The sequence below is a fragment of the Pyxicephalus adspersus genome, chromosome Z, assembly GCF_032062135.1.
Source record: "Pyxicephalus adspersus chromosome Z, UCB_Pads_2.0, whole genome shotgun sequence".
In the NCBI taxonomy this organism is placed as follows: Eukaryota; Metazoa; Chordata; class Amphibia; order Anura; family Pyxicephalidae; genus Pyxicephalus; species Pyxicephalus adspersus.
Genome location: NC_092871.1, coordinates 21,696,235 through 21,715,775, shown reverse-complemented (window position 1 = coordinate 21,715,775; position 19,541 = coordinate 21,696,235). Strand labels below are relative to the sequence as shown.

Below are 19,541 nucleotides of genomic sequence, written 5' to 3'. Positions count from 1 at the left end.
CCATGAAATGCAATTGTATCAGATAGCTCTCAACTAAATTTTCGGATGCACCACTAAAAACATCTGTCTGCCCTAAACAATTACCTGGGCATTAGAGTAGCAAGACAAGAAGAACTGTATATTCATATTAATTATGGGCCAGAACCAGAGACTGTGGTATGAAAATTCCAGGTCACATGACTTTATGGTTGGGTGCTTGTGGGGCCAATTGTCGGCATTATTTTTAGCTAAAGTAAAAAAAAGATTATCGATGCTGGCACCCAAAATGCTCCTGCAGGTTGTGTGACATAACAAAACACATATATACTCACTTATATGTGCCTGGAAATATAGATCTAACAACATTTATTTAGTTTTTACAGTCTTAAAACTATACTTTAGACACAATAATCGCCTCATATAAACCCTAACACATTATAGAAATAATAAATGTTATATCTCTAGCTTTAAATAAAATAATACGTATTTAGTTCCTTCCTCTTATAGGGTGACAACACTTCTCCTATTTCCCAATTCCTCCCCTGCATTGTTACCCTACCACATAATCGAATGATATAGAATACCAAAAGCTGTTTTAACACACATTGGGCCCTATTTATCAAAACCCTCCAAAACTGGAGAAGATAGACTATCATGGGTAAACCTGGGTGATTCAGCAATGTTATGTTAAGAAATCCATTTCAGGTTTGCTGGATTAATAAATCAGGCCCATTGGACAAGTATGGTCCATATTCTCACCAACAGGAACTGCGTTATTCAACTCTATGTAAGAGGTTGGGAACCACTTTCTGCAAGCAACTGCACACAGTTTCATTTGTGTTGCACTGGGGTATGTTTTGGGCACGGGTTCCTGGAAGAGATATGTTGCTTTTCCGCCAGTGTAAACACAAGGGCAACGCGTGCAAATGCATCGATCTGTGGTGCCGTTTTTCAATCCTGGAGGCATAGTAGTAGTTTGCTTTGCACCTGGGAAGCTAGTCATTTGTTTTTTCACTGCAAGTCTGAAAATACAGATTTTTTTCCTGAGCACCACCACGGCTGGTTCTCCGAAGACATTCTTCTAAAAGACAACGAGCTTGAAAGTCCACTCCAAGTTGGAAAATACAGCACATACATAGGCACACCCCACTCATGGTTTTTTCAGTGAAAAGTTTATTAAACGTTTTGATTAAAGATTTGATTACTATGTCAAAACGCCACTTAAAAAATAAGTCCATAGCAGAAGGAGGGTTAGTTGGTACTTTACAAAACAATAGGTTGTTTTCACTTCAAATATAAAGTCACTTTTATTTATTTTTTAATAATTAACAGTAATGGTAATACAAAAAAAGACATTATACACCTTATAGTAGCCTCTAGATTTTCACAAGTATGTTTACATAGAATGACGAATGCTATTATAGATAACACAAATGTCACATCAGTCTGCAGGGCCATAAACTCCCAAACGTGCTAAAATCTCACTCTAACCGCCAAATAACAAGAAAACCAATGTGTTTTCCGCATGCAGCTGTCTCTGACAGTCTATGGTGGTTACGGTAGACCTAGGTCATCTCATGTCTCTCCTAGAAAACCAACTGAGGTATACACGCCCAACGGTAATGCAGGAATAAATTGGGCGTTTAGTTTCTGGGCAACTTGGCAGGAAGTGATGTTATTAAGAAATTTTAAAGCTGAATTCCAGGCAGATAGAAAAAAAAGATAATGGCAATAAATGTACTTATTGAAAAGAAAATTACATGCATTTATATTGGCCTCATTTAATGTACAGCAGTACTCAGATCATAGATCCCAACTATTCTGCATTTGGAAAAACCGATCCTCTTTTTTTAAATAGATCCATCTGTTCCTTTTCTCTTCATGTGGTCTGATATATTAAAATGTAAAATTAAAACAGAAAAAAAGTGACAGAAGGGTTTATACTTCACATACCTTTCTATCCAACTTGGAAAAGATAGCATGTTACTATTAAGTATTAAAAAAGCAAATATGGGTTTAGCCAATCAATGGTATGCATTCATGCATTCATTTCGTATAATTTACATAACGGTGGGGTGTGTTCGGAATTTGTCATTTAAGGTAATTATTCCTAACAAAAGGTGTTCTATTTTCTCAGCTTTAAAAAATTAGGAGGTATGCTGAGACATATCATGTGTCGGAGCCAATCATGTATCCTGCATGCACATGTACTGACAAGAAGCAAGATAACAAAGGGAGAGAACACAGGGATGCCCATATCAATTAGTTTTTATTCTTTTTCTCTATAACCATCAAAAAAAATCTGGCCGTCATCAGGTTGTGTAAATCTCAGGACTGTGTGGACAGAAAGATATCATTTGCCAGATAAATCAACTCCTATATATGTATTTACAAGCTGTTGTTATCTGTTTGCCTGGAGTTCAGCTTTAAATTATACAAAGGTCTGACACTTCTCAGAGAGTCACTATATGTTTGCTCCGAACAATCTGTAACTACTAGAATTCCCGTTCATAGGATTCCTCTCCTAGCTGGCTAAAGTTCTATTCTTACTCCATTTTTGTTCTTGCTCCATTGTTGACAAAAAAAGAAAACACTCTTTTAAATGAACTTAGACACAAGAATTAGAATATGCATTAGTCAACTGTTGGCTTTTGTGTTGACTCAGCAAATGATATAAGCCATGGAGCTTAAGTCCAACAATAAAAACAAATATGCCATTATATACAGAGCAAGTTTGTCAAGGAGGTTTATGTAAATTTGTAATTTTATGTAGATGATGAGCAGATGATGTTAATATGTTTAATTGGTTCAAAAAAAATGACTCATGATTTGGAAAATTAAATCTTAAGGCCCAACTTTCTTTTCAGCTTTACATAAACTTTGGAAGGATGGATAGCTCTATCAAGCTTATGCTATGAGATGATTGTGCTAGAAGAAGCCATTTTCTGTGTCCTCTTCTAGTTCCTACATTTCACTGATGGTACAATCACATGGCACTTCGTTCAGCCATTTTGTTCTAAATCTCTAATAAATTGAGACCACAATCTCAAAATGACTCTCTCCTATACTGGAGACAAGTAAACAGAGGAATAGCTGAACAACAAATCCATCAATAGAACAATTTTTATGTTTTCATTGAAAAATACATATGTATACATATGCTCCAGACAGGGGCCTCATATGTGCTGATGATGATCCCGTCTTCTGTATATTTATATATAATATATACTATATATAAATAAGATTAACAGTATAAAGGCTGTTTGGACACCTGACTATTATATTTATAAGAGCTTGTTGGACATCACTTTGGCTCACCCCTTGAGGATATAACCGCTTACTCTTTTCTGGGTTGGCTTTCCACGAGATTTTGGAGTGTTTGCATGAGAATTTGTGCCCATCAAGCCAAAAGAGTATTTTAAGTTCAGGTTCTGGTGTTGAACAAAAGTTTCCAAACTTATAAAACCATGTCTTTATTGACCAGGCAACATACCAAATGATGTCTTTATGGTCCATAAAGTTAGAAAATTGTTGTGAATTGTTGTTATAGACTGACCTTCACTGGAAACAACTAACGCAGTGATCTGGATGGGTTTCAACATATGTCTGTGCATATCGTGACCTAAGATGGCAAAACAATAGTACTGGAAAGCAAGTATTAAACGAGATGCTTCTATTTATGGTGTCTCTTTAATTTGTAGCACCCTTTTGTCTCATAACCTTTCTGCTTGCAGTTCTTTTATTAGCCATCTCTGGTGTTATACAACCAAAAAAAGGTAAATTGAATGACTGTCCTACAGTCAAACACCAAACAGCAAGACGAATTCAGTCATTTGCCCCATATTATCTAAGTTACTACCCTTCAGATATTGAAAACAAACTGACACCAGTAAATTTCATGGAACAATTATGAGACTTGGACCAGTAACAAGAACAAAAAAAGGAGGGTAGTAATTCCAGTTCTGGTAACAAAATTCTAACATTGTCACATTTAACTTGGCGTTTTTGATACTAATGCCAAATTTCAAATAGAAATGTTTTCTACAATACTACTAACCACTGCATGTACTAAAGGGAGAGAACTCTCAACCCATAATATATGACACCAACACCATATATTTCTGATGTTTTTCCTGTAAGGCACATTATTGTTATTGTTTGAGTAAAGCTAATCAATTACAGGAACAAACCAAAAAGATCACCATCATAGTGGTTTTTGGTACAGAGCTGCAGTAGGGGTTAGAGTGGAGAGATTACCTTGGAAACATGAGGCCTGCAACCATTATGTACTGTTGTTATGTCAAGTGTTTGGCAAAAACAAAAAGTCCTGATTGTCTTATATGGCCAATGTCTTTTCTGTTACAGTCTCTGTCTTGATCTGTTTTGTCGTTGTAACTTTCAAAAAGCCCAGAGTAGTCTCTTCCTCCTTGGTAATCTGTTCTTCCTGATGGGTGGTAAAGCTCACTTGCGGCAGGCTAATCTTGAAACTTTCTTGAGAACCTTCTTCTGAGTGTTTTTCTGTCTCTTTAGAATTGTCCACTTCTGTCCCTGCCTTGGTCCTCAAAGATAATTTAGGTATCTTATATTTAGCTGATTTGTCTTTGCTGGTGCTCCCCTCTGTGTCTTCCTCTACGCTGGTATTGTCTACTGTGTACTCCCCCTTGGATTTGCTTGATAGGAATCCAAGTGAGATACGACCCCTTCCTGATTTTGAGTCTCCCTCTCCAACATTTTCTGTTGCAGTTGTATACTCACCCTTATCTTTTTTCTTGAACCCAGAGAAGGCTATCTTTGGAGATTTAAATTTTCCAGTAAAGGAGCTGTCTGCTTCTTCTTTAGAATCCTGTTCTTCCTTCTTCACCAACTTAAGATTCATTTCAGAGTCTATTTCTTTGCCTTTGTATGGTGAAGAAAATTCCAGTTTAGGAAACTTAAGTTTTCCAACTTTTAATGCACCATCCTGTGATCCATTTTGGATAGATAGCTCATTCTCACCATTCAGGTGGCCAGAAGAACCAGTTCCATTTACACTTAGCTCGCCAGTCTTTGAGGAAGAAAACCCTAACTTGGGAAACTTAATCTTTGAAGATTTCCCTGAGCCATCACCACTTATATCAGTATCTGCAACCTCAGGGTGTCCATTAACGTCTGTCCCTTTCCCCTTTCCTCGTGACCGACTAAAGGAAGGTTTCATTTTTATCTTTGGTAACTTTATCTTCAAGTCTGGTCCTTCAACTTCCAGACTAGTATCCACATCAGATGTTACTAGGTCTGTAGTTTTATCCTTGACTTTTCCAAGAGAGAAAGTCTTTTTGGCTTTCTTTCCCTCATGATCTTCTTTGTGGCCCATAGTTTTCAAAGCTATGTCACCATGATTTGTATCTGACTTTAGTTTGGGTGCAGAAAGTTCCACATCGGCTTTAGGTAGACTGACAGCAACCTTGGGTAGTTTCACTTTAAGTTTCTTTTCAGTATCATTTTCCATGGTGCCATGAAGTTTGTGCTCCTCTTTGATTTTACTGCTTTTCTTTGAAGAGTCACCTCCTTCTATGTCTAGTTTTGCACTATCCACTTCATATTCCCCATGTGCCTTAATCTTTGGAGCAGAAATTTCCACATCTGGCATCTTAAGGAAAGACTTCTTTGCCTCTGACTCTTCAAGAGTCATCTTCATTTCATCATCTCCCTTTCTTCCAGATAATCCAATGGTTGGCATCTTGATTTTTGGCATTTTTAGACCCACGTCTATTTCTAAATTCTCAATGCTTGATGATGTGGTGCTTTTTATTTTGTCCATAGTACTGGCTTGACCACCTTCTAAAGACAACATTGCCTCACCATCACCTCCTGCAAATCCAACATCAGGCAGAGATATTTTTGGCATTTTAAACTTTGTACCTTCTTCAGATGGATGCAGTGGCTCAGTAGCAGCATCTGCACTGTCCTTAGTAATTCCAAATGAAGGCATCTTGATTTTGAACAGCCGTCCATTTTCAGAGTCTTCAAGATCAGAAGCTTTTAAATCACCTTTCTTTAACACTTTATGGTCACCTTCTTTCTCTTCATCTCCTTTTCCCTTAAGAGATCCTACCTGGAGCTTAGGCATTTTAAGTTTAAATCCTATAATCCCTGATTCAGAACCATCCTCTTGTTTGTAAGCCTTAGCATCTACTTCTTGTACACTAGCACTTGGACTCCCAAATCTAGGTAGCTGGATTTTTGGCATTTTGAGTTTCAGATCATGTTTCTCACCTTCAGAAACCTTTATATCTGCCTTTGTTGTCTTAAATGTATCCCCACTTTTTATATCATCTTCTTTTAGGTTGATATCCAGCTCAAGTTCTGGAGACCTTATTTTGGGAGTAGACATTTTTGGCAATTCTACAGAAGGCAAAGTAAATGTTGCTTCAGTAGATTTTGTTTCAAAACTTGAACCATGCATTTTTAGTTCACTTTCAATAAACGGTATATCTTCTTCATCTAATTTGACTTTGGGAAGTGAAATGTCAACATGTGGCATTTTAATTTTAGATGTTTTAATGCTGGTGTCATCTTTGGCCTCTGTCTCCCCAAACTTTGACAGTTCAATCTTTGGCATTGTTAATTTTGCAGTTGACTTTTCCATGCTAAGCCTAGCTTCATGTTCTAAAGAGGTGTCCACACTTGGTTTGGGTAATCTCATGTCCAATTCTAGATCTGGCAAAGTGAAATCAATGGATGGTATTTTGGGTATTTTTAAGTCACCTTCATATCTCTTAATATCTGCATCAGAAACATCCACTTCTGCTTTTGGTAAGGAGGCACAAATATCTGGTTTACCACAAGGGACAGATATTTGCAAAGAAGGAACATCTGATGGAGCAGAGATCTCCAGAGGGGGAATCTTCACCTTTTCACTGAGCTGAGCCTCTAAGTTTTCCAGTTTTTGTGATATCGATGTCTCTGTCTTTGAAAGGGTGACTTCTGCTTGATCACTTTTTATACCAAAAGAAGGCAATGCTACTTGGGGTACCTTCACATGAATATCTGGCAGGTGAAGTTCTTCTTTTGAACCTTTTAGTGAAACATCAGCTTTAGGTGCTTCCACTTTTGGAGTGGACATTTTAAATGTAGGCATTTTAATAAAAGGCATTTTTTCTTCTGCATCCTTAATAACTTTTGTTTCTACTTTTGCTTTTTTAGTTTTATCTTCAGGTGATTTGAGTTCCATTTTTGCTTCAGTGACATCAGAATCTTTCTTTGATAATCCAAATGAAGGCATCTTGATCGTTGGCATTTTCATTTTTAATTCTTTGCCTTTTCCTTTAGCCTCAATGCTACCTTCAGCACATGCCTCAAGAGTCTTTGTTTTTTTAGATGAAGAGACTTTGGCTGCAACTTTTACTTTTTCTGAATCTGAGTCTTCATCAGTTCCTTTGTCCCTTCCAAATTTTGGCAAAGAAAATTTTGGAAGGTTCAGCTTTACATCTGGAACCTCAATATTTATTTCAGGTGGCTTGTCTGAGATTTGCGATACTTCAGCTTTTGGAACTGCAATGTCCACTTCCATTTTTGGAGCAGAGATGTCAATAGCAGGCAGTTCTACTTTTGGAAGCTTCAATTTCTCATCAGTGGATAGTTCTATTTGACCATCAAAGGACTCTACTTTCTCTTTACTAGTTTTTATGACTCCACTTTCAAGATCCTGCTTTGCTTTTGGGAAAACTATACCAAATTTAGGCATTTTTAACTTTGGTCCTTTGACTGCAGCATCTGTATCCTTCTCTGTGTGCAATATGTCTGCTTCACCAGCTTTTTTTGCTTTGGAACCTGAAATACCAAATTTACGAAGAGAAAACTTTGGAGCTTTCCATCTAGCTTCAGCCTCAGTGGAAACATCTGCTGCTAAATCCTCTTTACTTGATACCTTCACAGCAACCTTTGGTTTACCTTTGTCAATGTCTACATCAGGAATACTGGGTGTGGTGATTTCAACAGAAGGAAGTTTTACTGATGGCAACTTAATTTTGGCTCCTATATCTTCAACATCAGGCTTCTCTATTTTTACTTTAGAGGGCTTGACGTCAACTTTTTCCTTGAGCTCAATTCCACCAACTTCAAGGTCTGCAGCTTTGCCTAAACCGATCTCAACTTTAGGTAAACTCATTTTTACACCTTTATCTATATCTAGATCAGGTTGCTTTGTGTCCACAGTAACATGTGGTAAAGACAAATCTCCTGTGATCTTTGGAACATCAAGTTCCACAGCCATATCTTTGGCTACCTCACTTAATTTAGGAAGGTTTAGCCTAGGCATTTGAAATTTAGCCTCAGTTTCATCACTAACGATCTCAGTTTCATCAATCTTCATTTTTGGAAGGTTTAGGTCAACTTGAAGACTTGGGGCATCTATCTCCAGAGCAGGCATTTTAATGGAGGGAAGACCAATTTTTGAGTCTCCCATTTTCCCATCAAATGCTATTGCATCAGACTCCACTTTTGGAAGTTTCATTGCAATTTTTGTCTTTTCAAGTGAAATAGGGGCATCAGATTTAGGTAACGTTACACCAAGTTCAGCAGGTTTAATCTTGGGAACAGAAATATCCAATTCAGGGATAATGTGTTTCTCTTTCATAGTTACATCACCTTTTATTTTTGAATCAGTGCTTGGAATGTGGATTCCAACTTTTGGAGGGGATGCCTCAGCTTTGCTAAGCTTTGTTGAGATATCTAATTTGGGTAAAGAGACTTTGGGCATCTTCATTTTTAAGTCTGGACTTTCCAGCTCAGGAACTTTAATATCTACCTTAGCTGTGGGAGCTGTAACTTCCAGTTTACTTGGCTCACTGACTTGGACTTGCGGCAATGAAATATCCACAGATGGCAACTTAACAGAGGGAAATTTTAGCTTCCCTTCCGATTCCATAGATGTTTTTTCAGCAGCCTCAGTCTCTAATTTCTCCTTGGATGACAAAATTCCAAAGCTGGGCAATTTAATTTTAGACCCTTTCAATTTAAACTCTACATCTTCACCTTTCTCCACTACCTCTTCGGCCTGAACCTCCTGCTTATCACCTATTAAACCCACTTTAGGTAAGCTTAGTTTTGGCATTTGAAGTGTCACATCAGGAAATTCAACTGCACCCTCTGTGTCTGCTTTCACATCACCCATATGGGCTCTTGCAGCATAAGCATCCTTGACTTTCATACGTACCCTAGGAGGGCTTATTTTTGGCATTTTTAACGTCACATCTGGAACGTCTACTGGTTCAACAGCAATGTCCCCTGTTTCCAGCTTAGGGACAGTTACATCAACATCCACTTTTGGAACTGATATTTCAAGAGATGGAAATTTTATGGCACTTTTGTGTTGACCATCAGGGCTATCTCCTTCAATCTTACTCTTTAGCCCAACTTGTGGCGTTTTTATAGAAGGCATTTTTAGCTTATCTTCAGAAACTTTCTTCTCAATATCTTTTTTGACTTGTGGTGGTGTTGTTTTTAAACCAGTTTCTGGAGATTTTGTAGACATGCTAAATTTTGGCAATTTGATCTGAAAGCCATGGCTAGTAGTTTCAGGAGGTTCAACTTCTACAGCACCTTCAACTTTTGGCAGGCTCAAGTCGACATCCAGTTTAGGTGCTGCTATTTCAACAGATGGCAATTTAATTTCTGTTTTGGGCCTTCCATCAACCTGAATAGCAACATCTGACTCCTTGTCAATTTGAGGAGTACAAATACCAACTTTTGGCAATTGGGCAATACTGAGCTTAGCCTCTGGAGGTTCCAGTTCCACACTAGTTGTTGGAACCTTGATCTCAACATCTGGAATTTTAACAATAGTGCCCAGTCCAGGTATTTGAACCTTTTCAGAAATATCTACTGTTTCAGTTTTTATAGCAGGCAGAGGAATGTCAAGTTCTACTTGAGGTGTCTTGAAGATTGATTCTTCTTTGCTTTCAGCTGTAGCCTTTGGAATAGACACGTCAACATCTGACTTTGATATGGCCACATCTATTTTCGTTTTTTTAATTTTAGGAACAGATATCCCAAATTTAGTTTTTTCTTTAACTTCAACCTCAGATTTAGCTTTTGCTTTTGGTTCGTCTACTGAAACTTTTTCAGCAGTATCCTTTAGCCGAAATCGTGGAAATTTCATTTTTAGGCCTCTTTGCTCTTCAGTAGTAATTTTTGTGGAAACCTCTGTAGTCTTAAGTGCAGCTTCCCCTTCTGCACCACCTTTTGTTTTCAGTAGCTTGGAGAATCTGGGGAAGGAAAACTCGACATCTACTGGTGGAATGTCCATATCGGCGACAGAAAGATCAGAGCCTTTAACAGCTTCCATTGAAACTTCAGAGTCCTTCACTTGACTTGCCACCTTCTTTTTTTTCTTCTTTACAGGTGTCAAGCTCTTCACAGACTAAAAAAAAATAAATAAACATACTACTTAACATGTATTTTAAATTCAAACTTTTAGACCTTAAGTTTAAACAAGTAGAGCTTTCTGTATGTTCCATAGAGAATACACAGCAGTAGCCTCTTGCTTTGACACTTTCCATGAATGAAATGCTGTACAGAGCTTTACAAAACAGGGATGGGGGGAGGTGGACCCCTCCTTCCAATTGCCCCATGTCCAAATTGAGCTTCAGCTAGTTGCTCTATAAACATCAGTCTAATTTTCAGTAAAACAATTAAATATTTTTATTTAAAAAAAAAAAAGAAATGTAATTTTAAAAAAAGTTATATTTAATTGTAAAAACAAACCTACCATGTTGCAAGCTGTATGGAAATGTCAAACTGTTTCAAATACAAGTAATCATATTTACCTGAATTAAAACCTCTGAATTTATTTAATGACATATACGAAAAACAATATAGATAACTTTAATGTGTTCTTACACATGGAATTTAAATTTTTCAAATGTAATATAAAATTCTTGGACATAACATGAATCGGAAGTAAAACATTTCCTTGTTAAAACAGGAACTGCAGGTTACCCTCAAGGACACCAATACCCAAAACGAATTTCAGAGTTTTTGGGTTTATTGGAGCTGTTGGATCATCTTCTAGGTTGGCTCTTCTGTCTCTGGTAGGGGGATATATCGCCCCCTTTTTAAGATCAGTTGGGATAAAAAAAAATTGCTACAGTTGCCACTTCCCTAGGTTTGCATTCTATATGTTTTACGGGAGGGCAAATGCTGTAGCATATACCTGAGCTGCATGCTACAGTGAAACTTTAGGAACAGGGGTGTAGAGGGGTGGTCATGGGTGTAAACGCCATGCCCTCACTTTATTCGGTAATGGGCACGCATGTTCACAATTATTTTGGGGTCAGGAGAAGGACCCCGCTGGGGGGGGGCGCACTGGCCAGAGTCGTGGACCATTTATCCCGTATGGAATTGCAAGCTCAGGGAGGTGGGTGGGTTGTGGCTCTGAACACAACCTGTCCACTCTCCCATCGCAGGCCCAGACCTGCAATGGGAGAGTGGGTGGGTTCTGGTATCATAACGTCACTCTGGGGGACGTTTCTTCCCCTTTTAGTGACACATAGGCAGGGGTGTAGTGGAGCAGGCACATGCCGTGCCCCCTCTTCTTTTTTTACGACTACACCCCTGCATAGGAAGAAATAAAAACCTAATTTTATCAGGTAAATCTAGTAGCTTGGCTAAAAACCCAAGATCAACTTCCGAAATAAAGCCAGAAGAAAGAACTCTATCCTTTAACAGTTATGTTTAAACCCCCCCATCAATCTAAAACAGAAAAATCAATTCTGTGAGAAGTTTCTCTGCTTCTAGAACCCCTGTAGGCCCAACTTACCATTTTTGGCATCTTGGCTCTTGGGCTTTTCACCTCCACGGTCCCAGAGCTTGGCGACACTGTGACATCGCTTGAGGGCACTGTTCTCTTGAGACAATAGGATACTTTGTAATGTTCTGCATACTGTAGAATTTTCAATGCATCTTCATACTTAATGTTTTCAAAGTAAACGCGGGCACTAATGATCTGGTCCCCTGTGTAATGGCGAAGAGACAGAAGTCACAATTAGCATACACTTCACAATTGTTTTATAGAAAATAGAAGCCCCGGTTGTTCATTAGTCAAGTGTCCTGTACAACATATTAATTATGATTGTGTTTGAATCAAAAAGTGGGTAATACAACATCATAAGTTTACTGCCGGTCCTATTTCAAAAGGGCGTTCAACCCCACCCCATCAGATAATTTACCTTCTTGCAGAGGCAGATTTTTGGCAGCTGGAGAGTCTTTGAGGACATCTGATATGAACAGTCCATCTTTTCCTCCTCCAGAGATGCTGATGCCACTCATTCCAGCCTGAGCCTCTGTTTCTACAATCACTTCCACCGTCTCTAAGGCTCTCAGCTTCTCCTAGTAGAGAAAATTGAATAGTTGTTGAACAAATCAGTCTGACTACACTTTTCCTGCCAAAGGCCATGTACACACGTCAGAAGATTCTCAGCCGCAGGGGTTGTCTTAGGCAAGAATCTGACATGAGGCTGCCAGTCTTTGTTCATGGATCTGTCCCGGCACATCCACTAACGACAGAAGAAGAATAATGGCAATGGAAGTGAAAAGAGGAGAGTGCATATATACCTTTATGTGTATATAGATACATACAGTATATATATATTTACACATATATATATATATATATGTATATATACTTATATATTTATTTATTTCTCTCTCACCTCTGTGATGTTGACCTTGGTCTCCATCGTGGGTTCCTCTGTCTCTGCTGATTTTCTTTGCCCTTTTAGTAGTAAAACTTTCTTTAGCTCTTCGTGCAGCTTTTCTTTCTGTGCCTAAACACAAGATCAATAAAAAAAGTTTAGACAAGCAATCATTACTCCTCATTTTTTTCACTGTCCACTTCATCATTTCTGTATCCTGAAAGGACATAGGGGGAAGTTAAAGGAATCAGAGAGCACGTTGAGGAGTAAGGCATTAAAAACTCCCCAAGTAGTTATATACAGTAGATTTTTTTGCAAGCTTTCATAGCAAAGAACAAGTATTACTTTCTTTGAAGGGAGGATTTTTTAGGCCTTGTCCACAATGATGTTTAGAGCTAGCATTTTTTATTATTCTGAGAAACCATTTTTTGTAATGTGATAGTTCTGGTGTTCAGAAGTTGGTATGTTCCCTGGGTCTACCATTGGTCACCTTTTCTATTGAAAAACGTTTTGGCTATGGTGCTGATTCAATGGCTATAGGTGCATCCTCACTTTATCCCAGCCATTTGCAACCAGGGTTGCATGAAACCCTAGTATTTATGAAAGTGTTGCTATGAGTTCCCTGATCCGCGACTGATTGACCTCCCATCCAATGGAGCCTGCATAGCTGCAGGTCCTTAGAAGAGCCTGTGGCATGACACCAATGTTCTTTTAAGGTGTCTGTAAGGGTGGTATTCTGACTACCGCTATATGATGTGGACACTAACCTTCAAATAAATAATTTTAGGAGGACTTCTCCAAGACTTAAAAATATTTCAAAGATTCCTCTTGTGTAAAAAGATTGAAAAAGTTCGATATGCCCCCTTCCTTTGCCTATTTGTTTTTTAGTTGGTGACTTGACATTCCAGGGTCCTTCTACTACTCAGATGTCAATAGTGTCAAGTGAGGTCTTCAACACTGCAGGGACCAATGTTACCTAATAAAATCAGCACCAACGTCTGCAGTATTCTAATGTGAGTCCATGCTGGTAAACAGGAATGGCCCATGACAGCGTTGGCTCACAGGAAGTGGGCTTCAATCAACCTGGCAGCGGAACAGCACCCTATCTGTTATAAGGACGGTGCTGAAGACTAGGTGAATAATGCATTGAAATCACCCTTTTTATTTTGAAAAACTTCAGGGGATTTATTTTTTAAATGACTTCAGTCTGGTTTTCCAATATGTGTGCTTGTACCTATGGCTAAGAAAGCCAGATACAATTATCTGGTATTTGAAGAGAAGGAATGGCAAATTATGAAAAAATAGGAAACTGAAGAATGGAGATGTTACTTCATTGCTGCCAGTCAGAATATTAATGCCTTGGCATAGTTTTGAATTTTAACGCTGCTAATGAATTGGCTGATATAATCAAAACATGACATTTTCCTTTCCATTTCTATGCAATGTGCCTAGTTTATACTTGTGTATTCTTTAACCTACTAATGTAGCACAGGATGTGAGCTGAAGGGATGACCCCAGCCTCTGCTACTTCAGCCTAACATCCCTTTCCCCTCCGTGCAATGAATGAGAGGAAATTCTCACCGCTCGATCTGCGTCTTTAGTTTCCTCTGGGGACAGGTGGGGGTGGCCGGCGGGGGGAGACCTCTGCTTTAGGGGGCTGAACTTCTCTTTTACATTTGCTTGCTGTAGAAACAAAAACATACTAATAACCAAGGTGAAAGAAAATCAGAGAATCTTAATTCTAGCCTGTGGAAACAAAAAAGCATTAAGTCAGCGTGCTATTGGGTTTATACACAGTAAAGGTGTAATTTTGATATCCTGGATAGTGCTAAGTATCCCCTTTTACAGCGAACCTAATTTTTATTCCCACATTCGACCTGATTTATTAAAGCTCCCCAAAGCTAGCGAGAATACACTTTTATCAGTGAAACTGGGTGATCCAGCAAACCTGGAATAGATCCGGTCCTGGATTCAAAACATTTCCTAACAAATAGCAAATGACTTTGACAAAATCCATTCCAGGTTTGCTAGATCACCCAGCTTCACTGATGAAATTGTATCTTCTCCAGCCTTGGAGAGCTTTAATAAATCAGGTCCCTTGTCTCTAGAACCGCCACTTCCATGGCAGCACAGTATCCATGTTTACAGAGATAAGCTTAAGGTTATGTTCAGATAGGCAGTTTTTAAAGTAGTCCCACTGCAGTTCACCACTATAAAGACAGTACTAAACCATCCAAAGAACCCTGAATATCACTGAAACGAATGAGAAAGATTCAATTACCTTTTTTTTTTTGCGTGTTTTGTAGTTTTTAGAAAATTCAAACAACTTCTTAGGTCAGTCTGCCACTGAACCCCCATCAATGGACTTGCCATGACTGTTAGGACATGTGGAAAGGGGACTGCAACCGCTTACTAAAGTGTTTCAGTAAATGAACATGAATGCATGTCAATACCTCCTCTTTACCACTCCTGGTTGCATAATAGATGAAACTGATTGCCCGGTAGGGTGTCAAATGCCCATCTAAACATTGCCTTGTATGTCAGTGCGTTGGAAATTGGATGGAATTGTAGCTACCCTCACAAAACAATCACATTAAGGTTTTCACAGTTAGACCAGTTTAGAGAAGCACATCTTTACTGTTTTATGCACACAAATGCAGTGCACTATTATTGTCCTGATATCTTTATTACTAGTTAGTTACATGCAAATGATCTATTTCTGTGTGCTCACAATTGTCAGCTACCATGCTCTAAGTAACATTAAAGCATGTCAATGTGCCATTGATTTAGGACATCAAATGGCATTATATTGTTGTTCTACAACAGGGGTAGGCAAACTCGGGCCTTTAGGCCAGATAGGACCTAGTCAGTAGTCCGTTCCGGCCTAACGCCTCCCTAGCGGATCCGGCCTAATCCCGGCTGGCAGGGGATGGCAACCCGTGGCTCCGGAGCCACTCGAGGCTCTTGAGCCTCCTTGTTATGCCTCCCCTCCCAATTTACTGCGGCCGGCGTTAACACTTCCGCCGCCGGTGTAAGGGGACATTCCCTCTCCTCTGCGTTGCGGAGGAGAGGGATTTTCTTTCAGGGGGAGCCGAGCCATCAGCGCAGGACTCAAGAGAGAGTCCGGCCTAGTGTGCCTTCTTGACCTCCTAAAATGGCCTTGTAGCCAAGAAAGTTTGCTGACAAGTAACAAATGCTTCATCATTATGAATTGCCAGTGTCAGGTCATAGTATGTAACCTTAGAAGTCTGAGCCCCGGTATAGCCAAATGCACAATGTACACGGTAGACATACTTACTGGGGGTTCAGACAATTTGCTGACCACACGCTTTTCTAATTTTTCTTCCTCTACACCTGTGAAAGGAAAAATTCAAAATTATTAATACAAATTATTAGATGCTAAAACTGCTTGGTGCCAAAATCATTTTAAGTTTTCTTATTCCATTTCAAAATCCAGTTTTCATTGTCCATTTATGAAGATCTTGAAACTCAGAATGAGGATGACAGAAGAATACTTTATTGACATAAAACCATATAGAGTCATACAGGACTGTTACCCCATATTTCTGAGCTTTTAACTACACAAGCTTTACCTGCTACTTAACTTTATTCATCTTCCTCTGCAGCTGTCTGCTAGGCTGTCCTGCCACAACATTGATAATAGTCAGTTGAAAGATTTGGCATTCCTATGGTCAGAAGGTTGGAATGCCAGTAGTGTAATCTTCCCTTCATAGTATTTAGCTCTGCTTTCCTCACCACCAATTACCCAACATGAAAGTGACTAATGGGTAATTCAGCTTCTTAGTATTGGTTTTGAATAGACATTGATACCCATGCAACATAAAGCACACAGATAGACACACAAGGTAGATAGATCCTGTAAGGGTTGCCGGAGGAGTATCCATAGCAGAAATATTTCTAACATAGGTTATTTGCATGTTTGCTTTAAAGTGTTACTGAACTGAAAAAAAATGTAATTTGGTATGTTATTAGGAACATAAAGAAGTACCCTGAAAATTCACCTTTTTCCTCGGGTGTAGAGCAGTGTACTTTCTGGTATTTGAGTTTGTACACAACAGTACCCCACAGATGGGTAATATGCAAGTTAGGGTTCATAGGTTTAGAAAAGTCAATCAGTAAATGGATAGAGAACTGGCTTAAAGACTGCATCCAGAGAGTTGTAATTAATGATTAATACTCTGAATGGTCTAAGGTTATTAGTGGTGTACCCCAGGGTTCAGTGTTGGGACCTTTACTGTTTAACATCTTTATAAATGATGTAGAGTTTGGGATTAAAAGTACAATTTCTGTGTTTGCAGATGACACCAAACTATGTAATGGAAATAAGTCCATACAGGAAGTCTATAATCTATAAGCAGACCTGGATGTACTGTTTGATTGGGCAGCCAAGTGGCAAATGACATTTAATGTAAAGCTATGTACTTGGGAGCTAAAAACATGCATGCTTCATACTGTCTAGGGGGAATACATTTGGGGGACTCAGAAATAGAAAAGGATCTGGGGGTTCAGGTAGATCATAGACTTAATACCAGCATGCAATGCCAAGCTGCAATATCTAAAGCTAGCAAAGTACTTATTAAAAGAGGAATAGACTGCAGAGGTGGAGACATTATCCTGCCCCTGTACAAAACATTGGTCAGACCACATCTGGAATATGCAGTCCAGTTTTGGGCACCACAAGAAGAATGTTTGTGGAATTAGAGAGAATGCAGAGAAGGGCAACTAAACTAATAAAAGGAATGGAGGAGCTCAGCTATGAGGAGAGATTAGCTGAACTGAATCTATTCTCCCTTGGGAAGAGACGTTTAAGGGGGGATATGATCACCCTAATATATAAATGGTCCATATAGAGAACTCTCTTCCCCATTATTCACTTTGAGGTCATTACAAAGAACAAGAGGGCGTCTGGAGGAAAAGAAGTTTAAGCTCCAGATAAGGAAGGGATTCTTCACTGTGAGGTCTGTGAAAATGTTGAATTGACACCCTCAGGAAGTAGTTTTAGCAACTACTATAGATTGTTTGAAGAAAAAGTTGGGTGTTATTCTAGAAGCACAGAATATAACTGGGGAATAAGGGTTTAAAATCAAAATAACAGTGACTTTTAATCCAGGGAACATCTGATTGCCTCATGGAATCAGGAAGGATTTTTTTCCCCCTGTTGAAGCAAATTGTACCAGAGTTTTTTTTACCTTTCTCTGGACCAATTATGTCTTATAGGGTTTTATATCTGGGATATGTTTATTTCCCTAGTGGTTGAAATTAATGAACTTATGTCTTTTTTCAACCTAACCTACTATGTAACTATGAAAGTCAACATGAAATTTAAAAAAATGACAACGCTGGATTGTGATGACAGCCAGGGAGCTAACATTTTTAGAAGGAGAGATCCCCTCTAACATCCTCAGTACTTCTTTAACTGTTTGTAAACTGGTGACATTTATACAGTTTTCAGTTATTCTGTAAAGTTGAAATGACTAATAGCTAAATACACAAATGAACTATATATACTGTGTGTGAACTGTGTAATATGCCAATGATTTGTAATTGTGCTTAGGGAGACTTTACATCCCCACCACATGGCCATGTCCTTTTCTCAGAATACTCCGTTAGCAAAGCAGCTTGTGATTGTTCAATGAAGGAGCAGCAGAAGATTGTGAAATTTACTCCGCTGCTCACCTTCTGTTTACAGCACTGCAAAACAATAGAACTCTAATTTGCTCATATTATCGCCTCTTCCTCTTCCAATATGAGTGTAGCCAGACACAGAATATCATGAGGCTAATTTGAAAACATATTCAACTACTTAAGATTATCATATATAATAATGTTTTTAGTGTTTCTATCAATGTTTATTGAGAAATTAGTTTGTTTCCAAATACAAACTGTGTGTCAGTGCAGCAATAAACCAGCCATTTACAAAGTAAATTTTCATAACGATTAAGGCGTGTAACATGGTGTAGAGCCGGAATCCTAAATAATGCAAACATGCAGTATACCAATCAGTCCACACATAGAACCTGGAGCATTAAAACTGAAAGACAGCAAGGAGTCACACAATCAGCAGGCAATCTAGAACTACAACTAGTCCACTTATTCTGTAAATCCAGAGCAGCATTCTTCATATGTTAGTGGGGTAGATGTTGGCCTGGTTATTTTAAGAAACAAATCCTGAATGTCTGGGAACGTATGGACACCTGTCTCATTCACTCTGGGCGCTCTCCGACACAAGAACAGGGTGTGATCATGTTGGACAGCGCAAAGAATTCCTGCAAGAGGGAGACACACTGAATGTGCTATGAAAACAAGTCCGTGTTTTATGATATATAGGGCCAGGACAGCAAAAAGCCCAAGAAACCAAAAAAGTTAGTTTATTACAAAGAACTTTCAAAACAAGGATTCAGGATTATTATGTTGAAAATATAAAATGTTTTAGGAATTATGTATATAAATGGTGTATTAAACTGGGAAAAAGCAGACAAATGCCTTCCAGACCTGTAATTGTATAATTGTATTTAAGGCCTGTGCATAATGCAATAATTTGGCATGCAGTGCAACACATATTGGCTCTGATTTATTAAAGGTCCCCAAGGCTGGAGAGGATACACTTTCATCAGTGAAGCTGGGAAATCCAGCATACCTGGAATGGATCAGGTCCAGGATTGAAAACATTTGCTAGCAAATGACTTTTAGGAAATCCTTTCCAAGTTTGCTGGATCACCCAGCTTCACTGATGAAAGTGTATCCTCTCCAGCCTTGGAGAGCTTTATAAAATCAGGCCCATTGTGTAGACGAAGGTCTGAATGGTGTAGGTAAAGGTGTGCATTTTGTGTTGCAGTGCACAACCTGCTAGTGTATATGAGTGCTTACACT

The 19,541-nt window shown here is 38.7% G+C and overlaps 1 protein-coding gene across 2 annotated transcripts in view; it reads right to left on the bottom strand.

Annotated features, from left to right (window-relative positions):
• Nucleotides 1-1,208: 1,208 nt before the first annotated feature.
• PRX (periaxin) overlaps nucleotides 1,209-19,541 on the bottom strand; it is a 46,226-nt gene continuing 27,893 nt past the window's right edge. For both annotated transcript variants that reach the window (XM_072431683.1, XM_072431684.1), the window contains exons 2-7: nucleotides 15,949-16,004; nucleotides 14,232-14,333; nucleotides 12,669-12,782; nucleotides 12,186-12,345; nucleotides 11,777-11,970; nucleotides 1,209-10,378 (exon numbers count right to left, since the gene is read on the bottom strand). In XM_072431683.1, the coding sequence (XP_072287784.1) occupies nucleotides 4,316-10,378; nucleotides 11,777-11,970; nucleotides 12,186-12,345; nucleotides 12,669-12,782; nucleotides 14,232-14,333; nucleotides 15,949-16,004 (6,689 nt within the window). In that variant the 3' untranslated portion in view covers nucleotides 1,209-4,315. The remainder of the gene's footprint in view (nucleotides 10,379-11,776; nucleotides 11,971-12,185; nucleotides 12,346-12,668; nucleotides 12,783-14,231; nucleotides 14,334-15,948; nucleotides 16,005-19,541) is intronic.